This window comes from Mesocricetus auratus, unplaced genomic scaffold (assembly GCF_017639785.1).
Source record: "Mesocricetus auratus isolate SY011 unplaced genomic scaffold, BCM_Maur_2.0 Super-Scaffold_100691, whole genome shotgun sequence".
NCBI lineage: Eukaryota > Metazoa > Chordata > Mammalia > Rodentia > Cricetidae > Mesocricetus > Mesocricetus auratus.
This window is the reverse complement of record NW_024429267.1, coordinates 40,239,444-40,266,466: the sequence shown is the minus strand read 5'-3', so window position 1 is coordinate 40,266,466 and position 27,023 is coordinate 40,239,444. Positions and strand designations below refer to the sequence as shown.

The following is a 27,023-nucleotide window of genomic DNA, read 5'->3' as shown; positions in this document are numbered from 1 at the left end:
ATGGATACCCAGATAAGGCCGAAAGAAGGCAGAAGCAGGAGTGAGAGACAGTCTAGAATGACCTCAGCCACTTCAGCAGAATGGAGACAAAGCCCTTTACTGAACACTTGGAGGAACCTCAGGAGTCATCTAGAACAGTAGCTGTATAGCACAGCAGACCTCCAGCAGGGAGAAAATTGCTACACCTCAGCAGAAGCAAATGGAGGCAGGCAGATGGCATGTGGAGGCCGCAAAGCTTGGTGTTATTGAGGTCAGAGATGTGACAGAATCTGCAGAGCTGACGGGAGCTGTTGTTTTCTATGTGAACCTGAGGGAGGACTGGAATTGTGCAGAAAATCTCTATGCACTCCCAGCCAGGCAGTGGGAGCTCAACTCTTTCCTCGGATTCCTTTCTTCCATGTGTTGCCACCCCATGGCCAAAGCTGACCCTTCATTCCCTTGACCCTAAGCAGGCTGTCCTTGTTCAGAGAAAGACAGTTTTTGCCAAAGGTGTATGGGACTGAGTGCCCTCACAGAGCTGCCTGGTGACCCCTTTCCCTTCTCTTGTCTCTCCTTTAGGAGCACAATGAGTTCAACTCTTCCATGGCCAGGAGCCAGACCAACACTGCCCGTATTGATGGGCTACGGCCCGGCATGGTGTATGTGGTCCAAGTGCGCGCCCGAACCGTGGCTGGCTACGGCAAGTTCAGTGGCAAGATGTGCTTCCAGACCCTGACAGATGGTAAGGCGGGTGGGGGTGGCGATTGTTGGGAGTGAAAATGACACAGACACGTGGCAGGCAATGGTGGAAAAAAAAACAGTTCATAGAAACTTCCATGCTACCTAGTTCCACCAGACTAATGGTATTCCTTTAGTAGGGCTTGCCTCCCAGTAGGGCCATGCGGACTGTTTTGGTACATGCCAACACTCTGAGGTCTGGTCTCTGTCTCTCTCAGCATCTGACTGGAAGCCTTGGAAGGGTACCCCATGTGGCTCTATACCCTATGTGTTTCTGCATCTTCCCAATAGTGAGATCCCATATGTCTCACAGGTGTCTTCTTGTCACCTTAAGAAGGTCCAGGGGCCTGTACTGCCTCGCCCTCACCTCTGTTTGGGCCATGTGTCCAGGACCTCAGAATATTACAGTCATGTCACCTATGACCTGCTCAGGTATTTCAGAGAGAGAGAAAGAGAGAACACAGAGGAGCTGTTTTCAGTCCATCCTCCTGAACAACTGTTCTCACTGTGACAAAATACCTGACAGAAATATTGGAAGGAAAGAAGAGTTCATCTTGGCTCACAGTTTGGGGGCGTACGGTGGGAAGTCATGGCAGCAGGAACCTAAGGCTAGCTGCACACATTGTTTCCACAGTCAGGTAACAGGAAGAGATGGATTATCCAATGCAGGACCCCAGCCCATGGCCTGGTGTCACTTATATTTAGGGTGCATCTTCCAATCTCAATCAACCCAGGCTAGAAACTTCCTCATAGATATTCCCAGACATTTGTCTCCTAGTACATTCTAGACCCTTCCAGGTTGCCAGTTATGTGAACCATTGTGCACACACCCCTAAATGCTTTTCTTTGGGAACGTATTTGTTCCCCAATACTCTGAGAACACCTCCATCCTTAGTTCAGTGGACCACCTCCATCCTTAGTTCAGTGGATCTCCATCCTTAGTTCAGTGGACCTCCTCCATCCTTAGTTCAGTGGATCTCCTCCATCCTTAGTTCAGTGGACCTCCATCCTTAGGTCAGTGGATCTCCATCCTTAGGTCAGTGGATCTCCATCCTTAGGTCAGTGGACCTCCTCCATCCTTAGGTCAGTGGATCACCTCCATCCTTAGTTCAGTGGATCTCCATCCTTAGTTCAGTGGATCACCATCCTTAGTTCAGTGGATCACCTCCATCCTTAGTTCAGTGGATCTCCATCCTTAGTTCAGTGGACCTCCATCCTTAGTTCAGTGGATCTCCATCCTTAGTTCAGTGGATCTCCATCCTTAGATCAGTGGATCTCCATCCTTAGATCAGTGGATCTCCATCCTTAGTTCAGTGGATCTCCATCCTTAGTTCAGTGGATCTCCATCCTTAGATCAGTGGATCTCCATCCTTAGTTCAGTGGATCTCCATCCTTAGTTCAGTGGATCTCCATCCTTAGTTCAGTGGATCTCCATCCTTAGTTCAGTGGATCTGATTCCGCTGCAGGCTTGACTTTGGGCACAGCCACAGCTGTCTCATTTCCCACCTCTTTCCCTTAGCTAGCCACCTACTAGAGTTTGTGCATTGCTGTATCTTTCTGTGTACCTGCCTGTCTATATTGACTCATTCATGAGCCGTTTTCATATAATGTCAGTCTACTCTACAAACCACCAATTGAAAGCCCTTCATGTTTCCTTTGCTAGTTAACATATGTTTGAAATGTCTTTTTTCCACAAAGCAGTCTATTTTAGACTGGCACTCTTAGGCTGGGTGCTCGGTAAGACTTGAGGTTTTATCTTGACACACATATTTGAAAGCAGTTTCTACATTAATTAGAAGTATTTAAAAATCAAACTATCTTATCTAAAAATTTCTTGCGAAAAAAAGTGTGGCAGCCAGGGCGTGGTGTTCTGGTATGAGGAGAGAGATTAAGGAGAGCAACAGTTACCCCAGATGGTGCCCCCACTTTGAAGCAGCACAGCTGGATGCTTTGCATGAGCTGTCGGCCGCTCTGAGACTAGACTGTGTAGCCTGTTGAGTTTATGCCAGGTGAATTTTCTCTCATGTTTCCAGGCTGGTGAGATGGGGTAGAAAGGTGAGCCCATTCATTGAGATTAATAACACTGCTGGGATGGGAGGAACGCAGACCATCTGCTTCTCGCTTAAGGACTCTGCTCCCCCATTTTGCACCTCACTTACCATCTAGATTTATAGGCACTTTGGCATCAGGAGGTACACAGGATTAAAAGCCCCAAACTCCAAGTGCTCTGAGCACTGGTCTCTTGGCAATTCTGCTAGACAAATCAAGAAGTAACAAATTTCCCCCAAGAAGGCTATTCGTTTTACATTTGGCAGTTAAGTTTTGCAGACCCAAGAGAGGAAAGATGTAAGAGAGTTCTGGTAAGTGGCCAAATTTGAGAGAATTTATCTTAATGGCGGGGGCTTGTTTATTGGTGATGACGCTCACTGAAGCTGCAGGCATGTCTGCAGCAGAGAGGGAGTTTGAAGATTGATCAGTGGGATGGCCATTGAAGTAAGAAGACCCATGGGACCCTTCTAAATCAGTGTCTAGAATGGGCAGTGACTGCCACATGGTGCCCTGGCCACTCTTAACTACTGTGAGCTCACCTTTGACTTAGTTTTTTTCTGTTTTTTTCATTATTATTACTGTCATTTTCATCATCATCATCATTACCTTTGGGTTTCATAGTGTTCTGTGAAGATTTGATTTATGAAGACTTTGTCACAGATTCATCATTGTAGTTCCCTGCATTTTATTTCCTGCCAACTTTCTTTTCTAAATACATATTTTAAAAAATACTCCCAAGTGGTGCTGAAGAGATGGTTCAGTTGTTAAGAATGTGTACTGCTCTTCCCAAGTTCAGTTCCCAGCATTCACTTCAGGAGTGAACTTAATGTCACCTGTAACTCCAGCTCCAGGGTATTCGATACCCTCTCTGATTTTCATGGGCCCCTGCACTCATTGCACAAAACCATACTTTGATACACACAGATACTCATATTACAAATTCACAAACAAAACTCTCAGCTGAGGAAACGAAAATTCTACCTTTGGTCTTTTCAGTAACTTCCTATAGTTTGTTTATCAAATGAAATGTTTTAAGAGCCAACAGCAGTCTGAGTGGATAGCTCAAGTGTAATGTGCTTGCCATCTAAAAATGGGGACACAAGTTCCATATCACAAAGCTGGGCAGGGTGGCACACATTTGTAATCCCAGTGCTGGGGAGGTAGAAATGGGTGGATCTTTAAGGCTAGGTGGCCAGGCAGTTTAGCTGAATTGACAAGTCCTAGGTTTTAGTGAGAGATCTTATCTCAAAAGACAAAGTGAATGTTATCAATAAAGTGTTTGTTGTCCAAAAGTGAGGACCTGAGTTTAGATCCCTAGCACCTACATAAAAAGCCAGGTAGAACAATTTGTCTCTGTAATCCCATGCCTGGGGAGACAGAGGGATCTTGGGGCTTGATGGCCTGCCAGTCTATCTGAATCATTAATCTTCAAGTTCTGTGATGACTGTGTCTTTAAAAAAAATGGTGCATCATTGCAGAGTATATGTCATGTTGACCTCTGATCTCCAAACACCTACACAGCATGTGTGTGTATACACATACGCACACACACACACACCAAACTAAGGAGGATGGCTCCTGAGAAATGATATCGAAGTTGTCTTCTAGTCTTAACACCATGTATATGCACATGCGTACACACAAAGAACCAACAGCCTTGTCTCTAGAAGTTACTGTTTTGCCTAGAGAGATGAAATGGGCAAATACTGGAGAGCATAAGACCCTGCTAAGTTATTAGTGAAGCATGCAGACACCCTGATCTTCACCAGTAGATTTAAGGAGGGGCTCTGAAATTGTGGTGTTCAACAACTGTGCTCACAGAGGTCCTGATATGGTTTTATGGGGACCGACCCTTATTGTACTGAGGTTTGCCATTGAGGTTGCCAGATAAAATACAGGGAGATCAGTTTAATTTGAATTCCAGATCAATAACATGTAAGGACAAATATCTGCCATGCAATACTTGGTGCTCATTTATACTAAAATACCATTCATTATCTATTTGAAGTGCAGGTTGTGCTTTTGTTTGCTGTATCTGACAACCCTAATCATAATAAAATATAAACAATTTGACCTCCCCTATGCCTGGATCTAAAGCTAAGATAATGGCTTCTTAGCATCATCCATTGACAATGGCCACTACCACAGTAAGGCTAATAAGCTGACTTGGGCAGCTTGTGTAGATTCAAGAAAGGAGAAGTAGAAGTTGGGTATATCTGTGATGTAGGTCAGATACTCTGGACCAGTTACATGCTTTGACCTTTTATCAACTGGCAAGAGACCCAAGAATCATAAAGGTAAAATAATTTCCCCCAAGACCACAAAAAATACTCAGGAAACACCAGGGTTTGAGCCATCTCTGCCCATTTCTATGACCCCAAGGTGTTCCACTCTACCCATAATGCAGCATTGTTTTAGCGCTTGGCAGAAACATGAATCCTTTTTTTGTGGAGTGGGAGCTCAGACTGCTGGGCAATTTCTCTGGCATCTCTTTATCCTCCACAACTCCCGTTGCAGCCCTGGCTGACTACAAATAAACTGTAAAATCTGATCAATGAATCTGTTGACAAGTTGCATTTCAATAGCTTAGGCTGTTTCAGCAACAGCTTTCAATTCCCCTCCATTGGTCTTACTCTTAGCATGACCAAAAGGACTTGGAGAAACCTTTGGAGCCAGGCAGGGTAGGCTGGGAGTCAACTTCTCTGAGGAGACAGTTGTCATCAATCCTGAGTTACCAGAGTTGTTCCTGCTGTTTTGTTTCTATTGCTGAAGCATTAGAAATCGGGGCCCACATGTATCAATATATCTGGTGTTTCTGGTGTCATACAACTAGGCCAGATATGTGCATACCCTTATATCTGGTGTTTCTGGTATCACACATCCAGACCAGATATGTGCATGGAGAAGATTCTAATTCCTTTCTTTCTCATCTAGATGATTACAAGTCAGAGCTGAGAGAGCAGCTACCCCTGATTGCCGGTTCTGCAGCCGCCGGGGTTGTATTTGTTGTGTCTCTGGTGGCCATCTCCATCGTCTGCAGCAGGTAGGTCCTTCACTAGACCCTCCCTGTACCCAAGAAGCCCCTCTCTAGGTACCCTTCTCCCATGTTGGCCCTTCCCCAGTTAGACAGCCTGGGTAAGTTCTGCCTAGAAATCTCAAGATGATTTTTTTTGTGTGTGCCTCAGATAAAAACCTGCTATGGGAACTGGGCAAGACTATAAGTAAACAGCATCCATCCTCCAACCTCATTTTAGCCAAGACTTTTAGCTCCTCATGCACAAGGACTTTTCAGAGTGACAGTTACAAAATTGCATTTGACCCACTAGAGCATCCCAGCTGTGCAAGAGCAGTCTTCTGGTTAGAGAGCTCAGGCCCTGGGCAGCAGGCAAGAGGCACATGGGCAGAAGAGGGGTTAAGGAGGAGATGGTGTGAGCTGAGCTCTGCCAAGCTCTGGCCTGAAGGCCTTGTGAATTTTTAATGCTGTTTGCAGCTGCCTTGGGTGGTTATCCCAGATATTGCCTGCAAAGTTCTGTAGTCGGCTCCCACCACGCAGTTCTGCAGTTCACTGGTACTGATGGGAGCCCTCATCACCACTGCCCTCTTGGCAGATGCCCGTAGCATTTCCTGGTGCCCTCAAATCCTTGGCTTGAAAGCTGAAGCCTCTGCCCAAGGGAATGTATGTTGGTCAACCAGAATGTAAGTCAAGGCAAAAACAAAATCTTCCAGTGAGGAGTTCCCAGTTCCAAATTGCAGCAGACACCCAGGCTGAGTTCTATGTCTGGGCATGAGGCCTGGGTGTGACCCTGCTAAGAAAGTCCCTCTTCTCTATCTGCAGGAAACGAGCTTACAGCAAAGAGGCTGTGTACAGTGATAAACTCCAGCATTACAGCACGGGCCGAGGTGAGTAGAGAGCGCACACCCACAGACTGACCAGTGAATCAAGCCTGTTGGTGTGTACAGTGGTCCTTAGAGTCAGTCTAGTGATGATCAGGTACAACAGCAAATGTCTGACAGGCCCTCAGTGCCTAAGTGGCCCCTCTCTGCAAGTCCCTTGAGACCGCAGGCCATCCACCTCATGCCCTTTCTGGGCAGTCACTGGACTCCTGGTGGGAGATTGCTTTCTGCCCTGATAAGCCATATTCGAGCCAGGGGAAGACAGGGTTTAGCAAGTCAATGAGTCCTGAAATCACACTCAGTAGGGAAAGATGGAGGGTTCTCTATTAACATCTTCTACCTTATCTTATCCAGTTGAGTGGCTGGGGAATGTGTTAACCAAATTCACAGATAAGCCATAAAACATGAATGCAGGGAATTAAAAAGATAACAGAGCCCAGGAGGTTGAAGTGCTGGGGTAGCTCCCAAACATTTATTTTCTTTTAAACAGTACCTTCAAAAGTTTTTCTCATTCATTACCTTCCCCCTGATTTTCTCTCTTTAACTTAGATTTCTTTCTCCAACATATACATAATTCTATATCAAAATTGATGCTCCTTCCCCTGAGTGATTTCAGAATTGCAGTCTAAACCAGTCCCCAGGAGGATAGGTGGGCTACCTCCTTGCTTTCAGAAGCAAGACCTTAGAGCCTTACATAAGACACTGTTTCTAAAGGACTCCTTTCGAATTCTATAGAGACGGAGGGCAAACTGCCCCAGCACACTGGGCTCTCCCCTGTAAGCAGATCACACTCCAGTCCTCCTCTTATGTCCTAAACCTCTTTTGTCCTGAGCACTCGGCAGTGAGAAGATCCCATAGGCACCTATAACCTGGAGTCCCGCTTTGTGTTCACTGGTTCTTTTGTAAGTAAAAATGGCTCCCAAGAATAAAATTCTTACAGACCAGATGGCTTTCCTTCTCCAAGGTCACCTGAGACAAGAAAGAATGCAGTGTTCACAGCTGCAACCATGCTATGAAGGAGCACATGTTCTAATGTGGGGGGTAGGAGCCTGGGCTGCTCAGAAGGCATTCCCTAGAAACGGCTTTTCAACCAAGACACTGCTGAGGTTTTGTATAAAGTCAAGCCTTTCATAACCAGGGTGTGTACAGGGTAGGCATCGCAAGGAGAAGCCACCATAGCACATCAGGACTCCCCAGGCATCTCTTGAAGCCAGACTTTGGTATCTGACTCTAAGAAGACGGATAACACTCTGATGCCTCAGAATTGGTCCAAAGCCCTTTCTCTATTTCAGCATTCTAGCTCTGGCTTCTGGCCTCCTTGCCTGCTCTGAGGCAGCTCCTTCCTAGGATGAGCCACTACATGTCCATTTCAGGTCTGGTTCCTGACCTCTTTGGATAAAACATTTATAGATGGTCCTGTTGGCCTGAAAGCAGTCAGGACCACAAGAGTACATGATTGGGTTCAAAAGATGCAATCTCGTTTTGAAGTCTAGAGACGTCTAACAGTGCCCCAGGGTGACTCAGCCAAGAACTTTCTTTCTAAGGGTATGCTGTTCTTGTGGTGGGGCACAGAGAAACCCCAGACATCCAGAGTAGAGTGATGATGCTCTTTTGACAACTTGAACCTCACATTTGACCATTCTTCTCTTAAAGCATGCTTCTGGCAGACTACTTGGTGTATGAAGATGTGTTTCTAAAATGCTCATGGCTCCCTGTGTGGGAGAGTAGGGAACTCCATTACCTCGATAGCCACAATGGGAGGCATCTCTCGGTCCTAGCCTGTGTAGAAGAGCTACCCCTCACCCCAGTCTTCAGCCCTAGGGTCCTTGCTACCACCAGTGAGCATGGCTGGAGTCAGTCAGTGAGTTTCATCCATTGGGTGAATGTAGAGTTCTCGTGGGGAGGCTCAGTTTACTTCTTAGGATACCTTAGATGTATAAGCCATTTCTAAATACCCTTCTCTTCTGTGCACAACTATTCTCTTTTAATCAGCCCCTGACACCTGCCTCCCCTCCCCCACACACCTGCCCCTTCCCACGAGACTGGGTTCTCTAAACCCACACCCTTGTGCACTGAGTTGCAGTTTTTTGTACTTTTCTCCTATGAACAGCTGTCTCTTTGGTTGAAGTCTTTGCTATTGGAGAGTCATGATCGAAGGACCATGCAGCTAGAGGAAGGCCCAGCACACGAAGAGCAGAGGGGAAAGCTAAAGATCTGGTGAAGAAAGAGCCTGACTGGGAAGGAGGGGCAGACAGATGGAGGTGGGAGGGAGGGCCATAGAAGGTGCCATCTGTGCCTGCACTGGGAACTTTAATCTAGTAGCTTGCCTTGACTTCCATAGTCTCCACAGCCATTTAAGGAGACTGGTGGTAATCCTGGAAGGGCAGTGACTTTCCTGAGTGACAAAGCTTGAGGGTTGAAGAGGTGGATTGCACAATCCCTCTGAGTCTGGCTGCATACCTCACGGTCTCCCCATATTGCAGAGGCTCAATGTGCCCAGTCTTGGGTGCAGATCTATGTCTATTCCCAGATGCCCTGCTGTAGGTGGAGCTTTTATGTGTCCTAGCAGCCACTCCCAAATAACCACAGAGATGCTTAATATTAATTATAAATGCCCAGGCAATAGCTAAGGTTTGGTACTAGCTAACTCTTACAACTTAAATTAACCCATTTATGTTAATCCACATTCTGCCACATGGCATTACCTTTCTCTCATCTTGCATCTCCTGTTTCCTTTCCATGTCTGGCTGGCAACTCCTGTAACTCTGCCCTTCTTCCCAGCATTCTCTCTGCCCTGAAAATCCTGCCTAGCTATTGGCCTATCAGCTTTTTATTAAACCAGTCAGATTGACATATATTCACACAGTATAAAGGGATCCAACACCCCCGTTGGTGATTTGTGAGTCCTCACCTCTGAGGTTCCAATGTGCCAGCTGTGTATTCAGATTCATAAACTATGTCTGGACCCCCCATATGAGCACCCACCGTGGAGTGGAGTGTGGACAGCTTTGGAAGCTCTGAGGGCCTCCTGGTCTGGGAGTGGAAGAACATCTGTGTTCAGCTCTGTTCACCATTGCCTGGGAACCCCAACTCACCCGGCTCCTCCAGTGGGGGCTCTGAAGGACCTGGTAGTTCTTGTCTTCCAGACTATCCCTTTTAAAGTAATGCAGAGATTGAAATAGACACAAAAATAAACATTTGCAACAGTCTCATCTTCCCTAACATGTAAAGGCATGGCAGATTTGGGTACTGGAAAACATGATTCAGTAACTGACTCATGTTTCACCCCTGACCCTAGAACAGTGGTTTCCAACCTTCTTAATGCTGTACCCCTTTAATTCATTTCCTCATGTTGTGGTTATCCACGCCCAACCATAAAATTATTTTTGTTGCTACTTCATAACTGTTGAGTTTTGCTACTGTTATGAATCATAAGGTAAATACCTGATATGCAGGATATTTGATATGCAACCCTGTGGAGGTCTTAACTCACAGGTTGAGAACTGCTGCCTTAGAACTTGGTGAACAGAGATATAAAGGGGAGTTTGAAGTGGTGGAAAGACACTTCCTGGAGGGTGGGACAGAAAGAGAATATACTGGATATGGTGTGAGTTAGTCTGAAAAGGGCTTCATGTTCAAGGATGAAAAGGGACATGGGCTTCTCATGCTCAGGAATGGGTAGACAGTGGTTTCTTGGTCCAGTTCTCATAAATTGTTGGCTAATTACAGATGACCTGGAGAGGATAATCCAGATAGGGTAGGGAGGATTAAGAACCTAACTTTGCACTCAGGAGGAAGAGGCAGGCGGATTTCTGTGAGTTCGAGGCCGGGCTGGACTGACAGCCTCCAAAACAATACAGAGAAACCCTGTCTCGTAAAACCAAAAAAAAAAAAAAAGAACCTAACTTTAGGAAGTCCAAAGGTTCCTGGAGAACTCTGGAGAACTGCTGGTCCCTAGTCCCCAAAGAAAGCTTAGACATGAACCTTGGACATGCTGGTTCTGCTATTAGTATAGGAATCAGCAGCAGCAGCAATGGGACAGATTAACTCAATGGCCAAGAGGGAGGTCAGGCAAGCAAAAGGCAGGCGAGATCATTTTTCTTCTTCTTCTTCTTCTTTTTTTTTTTTTTTTTTTGGTTTTTCGAGACAGGGTTTCTCTGTGGCTTTGGAGGCTGTCCTGGAACTCGCTCTGTAGACCAGGCTGGCCTCGAACTCACAGAGATCCGCCTGCCTCTGCCTCCCGAGTGCTGGGATTAAAGGCGTGCGCCACCAACGCCCGGCTGAGATCATTTTTCTTCTTCCACGCCCTTTTTATCTGCACTGATACCAAAAGGTACCACTGACAATCGGAGTGGGACTTCCCATATCAATCAGATAAATCAGCACACATTTCCAGGTGAAGTTCCCTCATTGGGTGACTCTGACATGTGGCAAATAGACATTAAAACTAGCCACAACACTTGAGATTGGAAAACACCATAAAATTCAGAAAAAGCAAAGGAGCAGAGGGAGGACAAAGTTTTGAGTCCAGGCCCAGACAAATGCCCCAAGACACTGTGAAACACATGTGTCTGAGAATATGAGCTTGAGTCTGTCATCATTAGGAATAGACAAGAGGTAATTAAGAAAAAAATTACGGGACCTTGTCTCTTTTAATTAGGACATATATTTAGTAAATTCAAGAATCATGGGTAGCGCTTATGGTATAATGGAAAGCATTGCTAAGTAGATACAGACTTTGTCTTCATATGGAGAGAAAGTGAGTCAGTGACTGTCACTCAGGAGGAAGGTCCCTGGCGTTATTCTAGTTCTTGTCCAATTCAATCCATGTTTGCTTGATTGCTTTTTTAACTTCGCAAGTCAGAAGCAAGCGTGGGGATGCTGATCGAGTTTGTAGGTAACAGTTGGGAAGCAGAACTAACACCATAAAAGACAGAATCAAAATTCAGAGCTACCCAACAGCTTTGAATGCTAATTTGAAATCTGCAAGACAAAATGTTAGCAGGATAAATCTGGAACCTAGTGTTTAGGTTAAAACAAAACTGAAGCAGCACAAATAGGGAATGATCCCACTTACTATTTATTTATGTGGAAAAAAAAAGCCTAACTGATCACGTGCTTACTCTCAGCAGCACTCCTGAGAACAATACTAATAACACCCATTTTGAGCACTTGCTGTATTAAATGTTTGCATCTACTCTTTGCACTGTTAAGAACATACTCAGACTCATGGACTCTGTCCTAAAGACCTGGTTTCAAGGAGGACACATTCTTCAAAGTACCTGTTCAGAGGAGAGCAGCCTGCCTGTGTTGGGTGTGGCAAGTGTCTGACTCAGTGGTAGTGTGTTGCCAGATTCACAGGGTCTGTCCATCAGAGAGGTTCCTCTACAATGGGGCTAGGGCTGGAGAACTTTTAGTAATGGATGCTATTAAAAAGATACCTGCCTTAGGTGAGAGATGGGATGAAGTCACACCTAAAAGCATGTCTGAGTTACAGCATTCCAGATGGTTGATGCATTCTGGACTTCAAAGACAGCACTCTGAGGCCTGATATGCAGGACAGGAGGACCCTGGAAATAAAAGACTGACTGGGGCATTAAGAGTAGATCATTAGGGCCCAGCAGTAGTGACACAGGCCTTTAATCCCAACACTTGGGAGGCTGAGGCAGGCTGATCTCTGTGGGTTCAAGGCCAGCCTGGTCTACAGAGCTAGTTCCAGGATAGCTAGGGCTGCTACACAGAGAAACCCTGTCTTGAAAAACAAAAGCAAACAAAGAAACAATTGTTAAGCAATTTTCCAGAGTGTTTGCTCTTGCCTCTTTTGTTGTCCTCCTTCCAGAGCTTCCAGAGCTTCCAGCGCTTTGGTTGCAGATGTTGCCATCTTATGCCTTAAGTAATTGCTGAGGCCACTTCACAGCCATTTCCCCAGCCTACTGTCCTTTCCTCTACAAAAGAAGCCCTGCTCTCAGAACCTCCACTGCTGATGAAACAGTCATCAGCTCTGCGTGCCCAGTGGTGTCAGTTGTGGCATCTATGTTCGGTAACTGGGGCCCCAGTGCTTGACTGTCAACATTGCTGCCTCTGCTTCAAGCTGGTCTCCCTCTTCCTCCACACTGGGCACCGAGCCTCTCTCTGAACATTCCAAACTTCTCCTTTGTTGTAACATGCGCTGCTGTCCTTCCACATGTACTCCATGGAGCTTCTAGGAGTCTGGCTTTGAAGAACTGCATCCACGGCCTTCTGCCCTCTCTGGTCTCTATAGTGTTTACAACCCATTACTAGGCTAGGTCTCTTGACTCAGCGCCGCCCAGCACTGTACCCTTTCATGCCCTATTTCATGTCTCAGTCACACGAAGAACCCTGAGACCTTTGCTTTCCTGTAGAAGCCACCTTTCTGGTTGGATGTCTAGCAGTGGTGAGGAAAAGGAGGGAGGCTTGACAGCCTGAGGCAGAGTATCAGAGAAGGTCCCTTAAGGACGACTGCACGTGTTTCTAAATAGCTCCCCTCATGCTCAAATACCTGAACAATACTGCATGAGTCACAGGGTGACAAAGCCTCTCTTGGATTCAGAATGAGTTACAAGAAGGCACACTAAGGCACATCCCCCTAAGACTCCATCAAAACATGCTGGGACACAAGAATATTAATGACTGGAAGCAACCCAACTCACTCATTCTCTCACATGACCCTGGGGGTTCTACGAACCCTCAGCCAGAGGCCAGCTGGCTTTTGCTGGAACCTCTGAATCCCTAGGATCAGTTGTCATGACTAGCCTGAAGACATCCTTGCTGCTAGTTCTCCATTCGGAACGCACACCAAGATTGCACAAGGCCAGTGGGTCTTCTCCCCTAGCTCTGAGTCCATGCATGTCAACTGCTTCTCACAACAGTGAGCTTTCTGTTTTTCCCTGCACCCTTGGCACTTGTAAATGTCTCCATAACCTTTCAAATTTCCCCATGAAGACTTCTAGCATCCCCAGAGATCATCTCAGCCACCTCCGTTGATCCTCCGGTGCAGGGTCTCTGACAGTAGAAAAGAATTTCTTCTGCTTCCAAAACTATTTGGTGCCATGTAAGAAGGTACCAGACAGTAGTGAAGCCATGCTCCCATGAACATGTTTGCAAATTAGATCTTTATTGGAGATTCATAAACTAGGAGATGGGAAAGCTAGGGGTATGCTTACTAACAAAGCACTAACAATCGAGACACTAGCAATCTGAAATTTAAGTTCACACATGCCCCTTTTATGCCAAAGATATGTAATCAATGATTTAAAAAAAAATGGAAACCCAAACATGGCTAACACTTTAACAGTATTTCTATTACTAACAGTCGTGCGAAGGGCATATCAATCGCTATAAAGTGCCGTGTATTATAGGGGTCTGTTGCCTCTGATCATCATCATCTCTTTTAACAGCATTTCCTCAGCATTCACAACCCGAGAACATCTTCCGCACCCAGTCTCCCAGTGTCTGTGTCGTATTCCGTTGCTGACTTGATTCCTTGTTCACTGTCTGGTGATTCATTGCACTAAATACCATTTTCCTGATAATTAAAAACTGCTCACTGGCAAGTGGGAGCAGGAACAGGCTGATGCGGGATTTATGCAGAAACACAAAGTGAGCCGAAAGACAAATGACCTGTTCCGCCTAGCAAAAGGCATTTATTTCTCCTCCTCTCTCCTGGGATTTGTGAAAGGCAGGCTAGAGCTTGGGAGCATGGTCTAGGGAGATCTGTCATCATCTGAGAAGGTGTTTGCAAGGGGGCCCATTGTATTCACATGTATAGCCAAATCCCTCTGTTAATTTGAAATACAAAGACCCCTGCCTGTAGCCTGAGGACCTGGGCCAGGGCCATCTTTTCCTCCTGCCTTACTGGGCTCTTAGGTGGCCTTGGCTAGAGGAAAGTCACTGAGTGAGCCATTTCTTAGACCTTGATTGAACTTTCCCAGTTTCCTTCTTCCATATAATAAAGCTTTTACTCAATGTCAAGGAAAACAGGGAGCGATTCTTACTGACGCATTAGACACAGGATTTAGGGCATTCATTTTGGTTGGACATTTCAAGAGATCATAGTCCTGGGCTTTAAGCAGCCTTTTTGGCTTCTGAGGAAATGCCTCAGTGACAGCCAAAGCCCTCAGACATAGCACAGCAACTATGTTACATGTATGTACAGGTGAGTGCAGATGCATGTACATATACATTCACACCTCCCAATTCCTCAGGATTCTCTTGGGGAGTTAAGTGCATGCATCATCACAGGATAGACATTTTCCCATCAAGTGCACTTTGTGACACATTACTGGCCTAAAGAATAGAGGCTCCATCAAGAGATGAGCTGTCTTCCTTCTGGGAATGGCTTTTTCCCCAAACTGGCTGGGGCCAATATCTATAAAGCTCATTAGCTCAGAATCCTTTCCCATTCATCCTCATATATGTCTTTACTTGCAAACCATTCATTACAGCCTATTCTAGATTGTTTAATTAGTTTCCATGGAAGAACTCCTTCAGGACAGCTTAGCATACATCTTTAAAAGCCCTTGATCTAAAATAACAAGGTAGTTATTTTGAAAGTAACTAATATAACCCTAAGTGACTTACATTCCCCCACTGCCCACCATGCCTCACTTCCTGTTCTGTCTCCCCTACACTTCCAAGAAAAAAAATTGTTGATAACGGTAATGAGTCTATTAGTCAGGGAGTCTTCCCATTACATGGGGCGCTGTGCTGGGCCTGCCACTTGTTGTAGCGTCTTTATTCTCACAGGCAGTCTGGAAGGGAAGTCTCATTTCCCCTATTGGTGGAGAAGTGGTTGTATGAGATAAGTCTGAACTCTCTGTGGTATGCAGGATTAATAAAGTACTTTGGGAGTCTAATGTCACCTGCGGATCTCAGCACCAGGGATGTTGAGAGTTAGGAGGGAAAGTTGCAGCTTCCTGATACTACCCTGGCTTCCCTTTTTACCCCTGTGTCCTCTTCTTTTAAATTTTGTTTTGTATTGCTTTGTCTGCCTCCTTCACCCTTCTGTGCATGCTGGCTGACCTCCACTGTCAACATCTGTGTCTCCTTGCCTGACTGCTTTCTCGGGTTATGGAGTCTACCTCTTTCCTGTGTTACCAGCCATTTATTGCCTACATTTTGACTATGGTGATCGCTCACAAAGGGTCCTTGAAGAGGTAATGCCAGTTATAATAACCTAAATACTCAGTGGCTTAAGGACACACCTTATATATGCTGCCTTTTGTTTCTTATTTGATTTCCTTTTTCCTTTCCTGCACTTCTTGGCATCCCCCAGATAAGCCATTTGCTTTCATAGCTTGGCCTTTAGCACATTTGTTCGGGGGGGGGGGGTGGACCCTGGAGATGCTGCCCTGGGCGTCTCACAAGCTCGAAGTCCGGCCGGTTGCGTTTGCTCTTTGCCTCCTCTGTAGAGCAGGTGGAGAATCAGTGATGCCTCCTCTCTGCTTTGCCCTGGGTCCTTCGCTACTGAAGAACTTTCTTGTTCATGCACATGTGCACACATGCTGCTTTCCCCCGGGAGTAAAATGTTTCGGGTGTGCAACAAGCCTCCTGCAGCCAACAGTCACTCTGAATGTGGCCCAAGACAAAGTCACAAACTAACTGGAATCATTGATTTGATTTTTTTGTGGCTGTTTTTTAAACTTGATTGCATGGTTTTCGAGCATGAAGTATGTTGATCAGGTTTCGTAGAGTTTTTCTTGTATGAATGGGTGTGCATGGGGGGTGGGGATTCAAGCCCCGTTCACGAGCATAGGTATGCACATTTGCTGGATGGATAGCAGTCAAGATCAGCCTTAGTTGTTCCTCACATGTTGTCCAAATTTTTTTTTTTATGTTAAGATCTCTCTTTGGAATCTTACTATTTTAGGCCATGATGGCTGCATAGCAAGCCTTGGGGAGACCTACCCAGCACTGGGGTTACAATCCAATGCTACCACATCCAGAATTTTATATGGATGTTAGCATCAAACTCAGGTCCTCATGCTTGCAGGATAAGCACTTTCCTGGCTGTGCTTATGTCCCTAACCTCTGAATCCCACAAATAGAAGCTTTCTAGAATGTGCTGCCTGCTTTCAAACAAGCAACCCAGAATACTAGTATTTGCTTAAGGACAAAGGAATCGATCTTTTAGGAAAATCTGTTCCTCATGTCAGGGCATTTGACTTCCTTTGTCTTAAAAAATCTCCCTTGTTCTTCAGTGAATCTTTCTTCCTTCTTTGGATTGTATCCTAGGATTTTTAATCCTTTCCTGAATAAGGAGGTAATCAAGACAGCCAGGGAGGTATCACACGCTTTTCTGATGTAAAATGGCAGAACTGGAGCATGGGTGGAAGGCTTAGAGACAGTGGGGAATAAGGTGTGGGTGAGCTGCAAAGGCAAGACTTTTGGAACCTGAAGCCTATCTTTGGCCCGGATCCCCACCACCGGTGGAGACCCAGCTGACCGGCCCCTGCTGGTCTGTCTCCTCCATGAGCACAGCACAGCAGGCAGCAGGAATGTGGCAGGAGACCATAACGCCCACCCATCTTTTGGAAGCCCCACCTTCCACCCATCCCAGCACTGTGAAGACAAGTTCTACACTCCACTTAATGACACATCAAACAAGGTGAAAAATTACATTTCAGACGAATCCATTTGTTTTTTGTGTTCCATTTGCTTTTTTAGTCTCCTGTCCTCTACTTTTTGAAAGTATTTTTTTCTGCAATGACAATTCTCTATTTTGTCCTCAAGCACACCTATCTATCTTGCCACTGTATACAACAGTGACAAGGTCTATATTCCTTTATGTATTTCTCATCTACCATTTTATTCATTTTTCATACTTCAGTGTGTCTGAAGGCATGAGGGGTTCAATTACAATTTTTCTTTCATTCTACCCCATTTTTTCCTATGTAGACGTTGCTCTTTGCTGCATTAGTATTTCTAAGCTTTCTTCTCACGTTTTCTTTTCTGGTATATGGTGTTGGCACTTCTGTCTTAAGGGTTTTCTAATAGCGATTTCTTCCTTTTTCAAAAAATCCATCCTCATCCCTCTTGTGGCCATGGACCACAGCCGTCAGTTATAACCTCAACAGTGGCCTCTACTCAGGAAAGTTGTCAAGTTGATAAATATTGATATCTACCCTACCATTTTACCACCACTTTTCTGCTAATGCATTTGGTTGGCATCAATCAGCGTCTTTGCCTTCTGTGAGTGCCTAGTGTGGGAGCTGGTCCCGATCTGTCACTTATAAGTAATCTGTTCCACATTTCATCAAGAGCATAGAAAGAGAAAAAACTATGGAGGAGAAGTAGAGGGCAGAGAACCAGAGTGGTCTAGGGAGAAGAGAATGGGGAGATCCAGGAAGCAGATATGGGGCAGTGGAAGTTTACTGCAATCTAGTTAAGAGATGGCCCCTCCTAGGAATGGCCTTGGTGCTGGGGACATCTGTAGTAGCAGTGACCGGTACCCTGTCCTGGATGTTAACCTGCTTATCTCACCCAATAAGGCTCCCCAGGGATGAAGATCTACATTGATCCCTTCACGTATGAGGACCCCAATGAAGCTGTCCGGGAGTTTGCCAAGGAGATTGATGTATCTTTTGTGAAAATTGAAGAAGTCATCGGAGCAGGTATGGCTCTTCCCTCCCCTCCCCTCTGTCTTCTTGTTGTCCAAACATTGTCTCCCTAGCATTATAGATGTCTGTCATTCTCTTTAGAAGATTAATCTGGACCACTAGAACTTGCAAGAACTTTGCCCAGAATCTTTGGGGACCTTAGTCACAGTGGCTAAGATGGCTTGGGAAAGCACAGAAATTGGCTCTAGTTTTCAAAGATTCAGAAATAGCTCTGGAAAGAGCCCAGGGAGTCCAGATGAAGAGAGACATAGTGTGCTTAGTCATGAGGATAGACATAAACCATAAATGAGTTAATATCCCACTTGCTGAAAATGGCACCTCAAAGACTTTGGGCCAAGACTTCTCCCCCACTTTGAGTTCTCCTTTTCCTATGCTCACACACTTGCATCTCCAGACCAGGCATCAGAAAATGATCCCAGTCTAGATTAGAATTAACTGCTGAGGTGCTCCCGAAAAGTCACACCAAAAGATAGATCTAGAAAACCCATCTTTTTTTTTTTTTTAACACATTGTACAGGCATTTTTTCTATAGACGCGGCATAATTAATGTAGGATAGGTGAGTTGTCTTAATGTGAGATAAAACATTCCAGACATCATTTCTTTGTAAGGAATCTCTTTACTTCTTTGATTTGGGTCTCCTTCATGACTTCATTTTCTTCTAGGGCATTCCTTGTCTTTGCTTCTTCGGTTCTTATTAGCCATTGCTCGGGTTGTCCTCTTCATTGCTCCTGGCACTGAAGTGCTTGATTCCTGTCACTGTAAAGCCATGAATGACACCACCCAACAACATTTTAACTCAACAAAGCACGTATAAGTGACATCCTTCAGACAGCCACTTCATATGTTGTCTCTAGAGGAAATGCCATCATTCTTTCACTCATTCCTTCTCTCAATGTACTCAAGAGTCAAAAACAAAACAAAAAACCCACGCATGGAGTTGGGAGTCACATTGGGAAGCATACCCCAGTAGGGCACCATCTCCTAAACACTGCATCCTTGTGCCTCCTCAGGCCTCACTGTGGAAGAACCTAGAACTCTCCCTGCACCGCTCACCACCACCCACCACCAACACTCAGGAGTTCCAGCTGGCCAACCAGAATCTTATCCACCAGGGTCTTTACATATTTCCTATTGACTGTCATTAAATATTTTACTGAACCATGACTTTCACTTCTGTGTTAATAATTTTCCCTTCCTCTTTAGACACTGACATATTTAAGGATCGTGCTTTGGAAGGTTGGGTGCCAGATAAATTGGATTGCTCTTACAGACTCTGATTTCTCCAGGAAACTTAAGAGTGTTGAGGAGGCGGGCCTGCTGTCTTGCTCTCTGTTTGCCCGTGTTATTAATTGTTGTTATGGCTCGCGGTAATGGTGCTAGTGATTTTAATGTTGTTCTTTATGTCATGTGCTTAGAGTGATGTGTTCTGGACTGCATTTCATCCCAGACAGCACACATCAACACCCCTTCCGCCTTTGTCAGGGGACGAGTAAAGAGCCTCCTCGTTTATGATCCTGCCAGGGAGCTACAATTTGGGGTGAGCTCACCAACTGCTGGATGCCCATAAAGGGACAATTGATGGCCCCACTCTATCCTTCAACTTCCATTGTGTGTAGCATTTGCCAGTGCTGCTGTGTTTGTGCATTCTGCTCAGAGAAGGTGTAGCGTTTTGGTGTGGCTTGCATGGTATTGAGAGGGATGTGTTTAACAAATTACATGATGCTCAGCAGAATGGCATTAAGAATTGGGACTGGTCCCTGCTGACTAGCCTTGGCCAAGGCCAATCTCCTTGTGATTCAGAGTCATCCCAGGGCTGATCCCTGTGGGTATTAACTCACTGTTCACAATCAGATGCAGTTTTAACACAAAATACTCTACCAACACATTCCCTTCCCCCATATCCTGCCTCACTGAGACTGGCTCCCCTTTTTTGGTAATCAAACAAAGAGCAAAAAGTAACAATTACACAATATAATTGACAATGTTTCTCTTAGTCACCCAGAAGAATTGGTGCAGAAAGAGAAAACTGGTTTGTAATATGGAAAAAAATAAAAAACAAAAACAAAAGCCACAAAGGAAAAATCAATAGACAACCAATCTTTCCTTCCTCCTCCCTTCTTCCCTCCCCTCCTCCCTTCTCTTGTCTCCTTCCATCAAAAAGCTTTCAATGGGCACTTTCTATACACTGAAGTGGATTTCTTAAGACTAAATGGCTCCTCTGCCCTAACGGCTTACAGACTTAGTGGGAAGTAAGGGAGTGGTCACAGCTTTTTCAGACCATAACAGTGCAGCCACAGAAGAGTCCCAGGGGTTGTGCTTAGTTCCATGGGATAGGGGTCCTAGGGGATCAGAAGGGCTCCTGTTTTCCTTGTTTTTCTTCTTGTGAGCAGATACTTGACAAGAAGCACTTAAGATTGAAAGGGTTTATTTTGGCATACAATTTAAAATGGGATACAGTACATCTTGGAGGGATGGCAGCAGGAGCCTGAAGCACCTGGTGAGATGCAAAAAGCAGTCTGGAAGCAAACCTCACTCCTCCAGCAAGGCTCCACCTCTTAAAAGTGCTACAGCCCTCCCCTTTTCAAAATGTATTTGTTTTATTTTGCTTATGAGTATTTTGTCTGAATGTGTGGGTACCTGGACATGCTTAGTGCCCACAGAAGTCAGAAGAGGGTATCAGATCCCCTGGAAATAGAGTTATGGATGACTATGAACTACCATGTGGGCGTTGGGACTCTCTCACCTGGGTTCTCTGTAAGAGCAACAAGTGCTCTGATAACCATTGAGCCATCCCTGCAGCCTCTTAAAGCAGCAGGCCTGCCAGGACCAAGTAAGTATTCAAGTGCATGAACCTATGGGGATAGCTTTCATTCAAATCACAACAACTCCACAAAAGAAATAACCCCCAAGGCTGAAAAACTAGGGAAAAAAAGTAAACTTTTGTGAAACATGTTAGAGCAGTGGTTCTCAACCTGTGGGTTTCTACCCCTTGGGGTTAGGAGTCACATAAGACTATCTGAAAACACAGATATTTACATTATAATTCATAACAATATCAAGATTACAGCTATGAAGCAGCAACAAGAATAATTTTATGGTCAGGGTCAACACAACATGAGAATCTGTATTAAAGGGACGCATTATTGGGAAGATCACTGCATTAGAGAGAGACAGTGACAGAAAAGGAATGCCAGGTGATTCAAGGAGGAAAATGAGCATGATGGTCCACTTCAGGCGTGCTGCAGTCAGTCTTCTCTAGCTCACCAGGGCAAACTTGTGTACCTCCTCCCAGCCCCTGTCCAGTACCATTGTGTTCACCACTGGCCACTGCAGGTATACTTACACCATGGGAATTGGTGAACACTGTTAGCCTCGAGCTCTTATTTCTTGGCTTCTGAGAGAGCTAGTAGTTGCACACTGTGGTAGTTTGAGTGCAATTGGCCCCCATAATCTCATGGGAGTGGCACAATTAGGAGGCATGGTTTTGTTATAGTGGGTATGGCCTTGTTGGAGGAAGTGCATCTGTGGGGGTGGGCTTTGAGGTTTCCTATGCTCAGGATACAGCCCAGTGAGTCAGTTGACTTCCTGTTGCCGGCAAGATGTAGCACTCTCAGCTCCAGCAACCACCTCTGCCTGCACACCACCAAGCTGCCAGTCATGATGATAATGGACTTAACCTCTGAAACTATAAACAATCCACCCCAATTAAATGCTTTCTTTCATTCACAACAGTGAAAACCCTAACTGAGACACACACACACACACACACACACATCTCTAGAGTATATAAGGGATGCTGCCCCATACATTTAGCAAGGTTATTTTAAAGAGGTTATGAGACCTTTGCCTACCACATATGGATACAGAGAAGTGAGTTGTGCTTGTTACAGGAGAGGTTAATTTTAGTGTTTAGAAAAACCTTCATTTATTAAGCCAGCAATTGTAGTAGGTCCTGGGAAATGTACTCAATGGTCAACAGTCTCTGCCATGGGAGATTGTTGTCTAGCACAGAATGTGCACAGTACCACGCTCCAAGAAAGGAAAGAGGTTGAGAGATGAGAGATGAAGGGGACACCATGGGGAGGACTTGAGGAGAAGAGACTTGAGTGACCACTGAGGATAATTCAGCTTAGATGGAATAAGAACAGAGGAGACAAAGCTGCTGGAAAGCATTTCTTGTGGGCTAGTTTGAAGAATCAAGATGGCCTAGAGCTGAAACAATTGTAGTACAGGTTTTCCCCAGGGGAAAACACGGGATCCGGAGCAGGATGAACAATAGGAGGGTGTTCAGAGAGTGGACCATGGTAACCGCTGTAGGTCTGATGGGAAGGAGATGATGAGAAAGAGTGGCTAAGCCTTCTGAAGCCTGGAGACCAGTTACCTGACTGTCTAGATGAAAGAAGAGGTTCTGAGAGAGCTGATTCTGGGATGAGGGGTGGGATGGGAGATGGCATTGATGCAAGGAGATACCCAAGTTGGAGTAGTATAGCAAATGGATTTACTGTGAAGTTTAGCAACTGGAGTTATGGGGCATTTGGCATGAAGGCTGGGCCCAGAAATGGGGACCATCAGGTTAAGTACTAAGAAGGCAGAGTGAGACTACCTGGAACCTAGAGTTGTATTGACTTCAAAAGTTGTTTAGGATGTTGAACAGAAGAATCAGTCAGGGCTGCTATATATGTTCTTACAGAAAGAAAAGCATTCCTGTGTTCAGTTTGCAACCTATGCAAACTATGCAGTAGCCTGAGCACATGGCTGTTAATCGCATGAAATTGTAGATAGGGATGTCATTAGAGTTGTTGTCCAGAGAAGGACAGGCTGACTGTGTTTTAGTGAATAAATGCCCATCTCTAGTAGCTATACATACAGTTCTTCCACCATGGATGATTATGTGTAAGAAGGCTGCTTGTGGGGGAGGACTGGGTAAGGGTAGAGATGCTATGTACAGGTGGATGTGTGCTCACTATGTGGGGCTGTTAGCTTTGAACGAATTTCTGCAGAGAAGGGTTCCTTGCTAACCTGACACTCTTGGCATCATTTAGAGTGAAGATGGACAACATTGAGGGTAGCAGGAAGGGTTCTAGAAGATGAGCCCAAGGAGATGTCTCCAGGAACTATAAAGTGTGTGGTACATTCTCAGCCTGTGCCGTGTGCCTGGCACTACCCTGTATTCTTCACAAGTGCTGTGCATTTAATCCTTGTAATAGCCTGTGAGTCAGAGTTGATGTTTATGTGTGTATGGGTTTTCTAGACCGGTGAGGAAATCAACATGCAGAGGATGGCTTGCTGCAGGCTGTGCTGCCCTTGAGTTAATGATGCAGCTACAATTGAAACCCAGATGCAGCTGATCCAGAGCTGGTAAATGAAACCCCTGCACTCGCTGCCACTTTCATTGCTGTGGAAAAGAGCAGCTAAATACACAGTCATTGCTTCTGATGGTAAACTCTGCCTAGCAGTTGGAGGACCCAGGCCTTTTTGCCGGGAATTACAATTCTGCCTTCCAATTCATTATCCATATGGTTCTATGGTTCTGCGGTCCCTGGAAAAAGCATATCCTTAGTAGAACACACTCCACACTCGTCTTGTTTCTGTTCTTATTCTAAGCATGTCCTAAGAAGGTCAATAAGGCCCCAAACATTTTTTAAAATTTATACTTACTTATGCTTAATTATGAAAATAAGATGATTATATATGCATATGTAATCCCATGCATGTATGCATATATTAACACAAGTGATACAGATGCATGCTGTTGTCTAATAACCAAAAAGAATTATGGACAAAGAGAGGTTCATTTTGCTCTCACTATCTTTTTACTTTCTGTAAACACTGTGACCATGAAGCCAGTCCATCCCATTCACTTACTATAGCAGCCTGGGTAATGGACATCAGAGGAGCTCTGCCAAGAAGATGAAAATGGCTGTGCTCAGTTAGTAATGTCTGTTCTCTGTGCCTGGCCAGGAGATGGTGATTTGCATGCCATAGTACTTATCACTCTTGTGGTTAGTCATAACCTACTTATCTTGCACAGGCTACTGTGTTGAAACTTGCTTGAAACCATTCTTTCAAACCTAGCTTAAATCTATTCTTTAAAATTCCATATAGAGGGTATGCCTGAATTAGTAACTAGAATTTCTGCTTTCCATTTTTCCCCCCAAGGCAGTTTGAGACTTCAAAATGATGCTAAAAAATGGGGGCACAATTATGGGTGTAGATTTCTGCTGCATACAGCCAATAGCTGCTGCGTGAGGTACCTGCTGGCAGGTTGGATGTTTCATTTCCAAAAATTGAAAATTCTTCCCTTCTGATTTAATATATAATAGTTGAGGTATTTAATGGTACCGTAACACTGTTTCTCTCTTCCTCATTTTGTCAAGGAAGGTAGGAAAGAGGTGCTGGCAAGGCTGCAGCTTGTAAGGAATAGTTTCCACAGCTGTCAGGGAGGATTGTCAGAGGAACCAACTAGAAGGCAGTCACTGACAGCCTTGAGGAAAATGCTTCTCGGAAAGAGCCAGGCTCCATAATCACTTGGAAATGAGCTAACATCCAGATTCCAGGGTTCGACCCACTATACCTCTGATCTAGTAGATCTGGTGGGACTCTGGGACTCTGTATTTCCTAACAAGTTCCAGATACTGATGCTAGATAAGACACACTGAGAGCCACTTTGTGCCCTTGGCCTCCAAACTTGCTGGATGCTGGACTGAGCCCTGAGCAAATAGTTGGGAGGCTATAGGAGAGGACGAAGGTCAGTTGCAGAGATGCATGTTGTTCAAAGTTTACCCAGACCAAAATTGGTCTGGCTGTACCTACTGTAGGTAAGAATCTTCACCAAATAACCAACTGCCAACACTCTCCAGCCAAACCAGTTTCTATTTGCACCTCAATGTGTTGAAATATTTTTTTAAGAAATGAAAAAAAAAGTGTGATCCTGATGTGGTGCATATACAACAGGGAAGTCCTCAGGATTTCAGATCTTCACACAACAAGGCACCATCAAGTTTTGTTCTAATGCAGGAAATGATCAGAAAACAGAAATAAGGATGAGTGCAATTTGTCGCTTGGTTTCCTCACTCGCTCGTTTATTTTTGTGACTGGGGTCTCACTGCATAGTCCAGTCTGTTCACAACTTGTGTTTCCCTGTCTTCTGCATTCCACGATATCCAGGTAAGGGCAGTTTCTGGAGTTAGTGCCTGTACTAAAGTTAGTATAGAAGCTAAAGAACGCACATGAGTAGCACTTTCTTAGATCAGAAATGACACAAGTCCTGGGTTTTCCTTGTCATTAATAATGCCAATATGACTACGAGCTCCCATCTACCTATGAGGCTGTAGAAATACTAAATGACCAGAGACCTCAGATTTAACCACGCTAGGCTTGACTGGTGATATTCTCCATGCCTGGGTTCTTGGCAAAGGACATTCTGCAGCCTTTAGAACCTGTTGTGGATCAGGCACCTGTAAGTCTTTCAAGGATTCAGAAACCTGTATCTCTTCCCCTTTGTTACCCATAATGTCCCTCAAACATCCTCTCTCCTCATTCCTGTTTCTTTCGTTTTCACTCACCACCCATGTGAATCCTTAACTGTTGACATTTGGAGACCCCTGTCTTGACTCCCAGGTAGGAAGGGAAGGCAGCATTCTGCTTCTTTCTGCTATCAGTGATGAGAACATTGAGTCCTACAGATAGATGTGAGGGCCAAGCCAAGGCCTATTGACCATCTTGCAGATTGGAGTAGACATGAAGCTCCCTCCCCTGCCTGCCCCATTACACTGAGGGGCCACTTAGTTATGGGGGGGTCTCTGAGGGAGGTCTTGATACTGAGTGACTTACTTTTCACTTGGTGCTTTGAAGCCTCCTGGCTCAGAAACTATTAGGTTTCTGTAGTTTTCCAGATCTCTCTCTCTCTCTCTCTCTCTCTCTCTCTCTCTCTCTCTCTCTCTCTCTCTCTCTCTCTCTCTCTCTCTCTCTCTCTCTGTCTCTGTCTCTCTCTCTCTCTCTCTCATTGTTGAGACAGGGTTTCTCTGTGTAACAGTCCTGGCTGTCCTGAACTTGCTTTGTAGACCAGGCTGGTCTCAATCTCCAAGAGATCTGCCTGCCTCTGTCTCCCATCTGCTGGGATTAAAGGTGTGTGCCACCACCACCCAGCTCAGAATCTCCTCTTTTTATGCCACTACGGAATAGATTTCTGAGCACTGAAGTCACCAGTGACACCCACTTCATCCTACCCAAAGAGAACCTCACCCTACCCAAGGAGAAGATGCTTTTATTTTTTTACTTTCAAAGAATGAGATGAGACCCCATAGAAGACATGATCTGAAGTTCTGTTCTTAGAATCACTGACTTGAAGACAGATTAGCCATAAAGATCAAATGGTGAAGTAATGATTGCTAATCAGAGAAGTAATCTCAGGTGTGTTCCTGTTCCTGGCCATGTGCTGTGTGAGGCAGCTAGCATGTAAACTCAACAGAGTCAAAATAAGTCCCAGACTTATTTGGGCTTTGGGCAGTCTGCTAATCTGTTTGCAAGATCCTGGGGGTTAAAGCACAGTTCTCAGGAGCGCCTGGCCAGCAAGGGATATGGACAGTATAATTATGCAGGGACACATGCTCAGAAAGGAATCCACTTCAGATTTATGCTCTTCTATCTCCATCTTGAAATCCTTCTTAATCTTTAAGATAAGAGTTCTATAACTTTATTTTCTGCTGGGAACTAGAATTATA

General features: G+C 45.0%; 1 protein-coding gene across 1 annotated transcript in view; it reads left to right on the top strand.

The window, feature by feature from the left end:
• Window positions 1-27,023, top strand: part of Ephb1 (EPH receptor B1) — a 422,319-nt gene that overhangs the window by 337,647 nt on the left and 57,649 nt on the right. Inside the window, exons 7-10 of the mRNA XM_005072022.4 lie at window positions 559-721; window positions 5,701-5,809; window positions 6,602-6,666; window positions 18,171-18,293. Coding sequence (XP_005072079.1) covers window positions 559-721; window positions 5,701-5,809; window positions 6,602-6,666; window positions 18,171-18,293 — 460 coding nt within the window. The remainder of the gene's footprint in view (window positions 1-558; window positions 722-5,700; window positions 5,810-6,601; window positions 6,667-18,170; window positions 18,294-27,023) is intronic.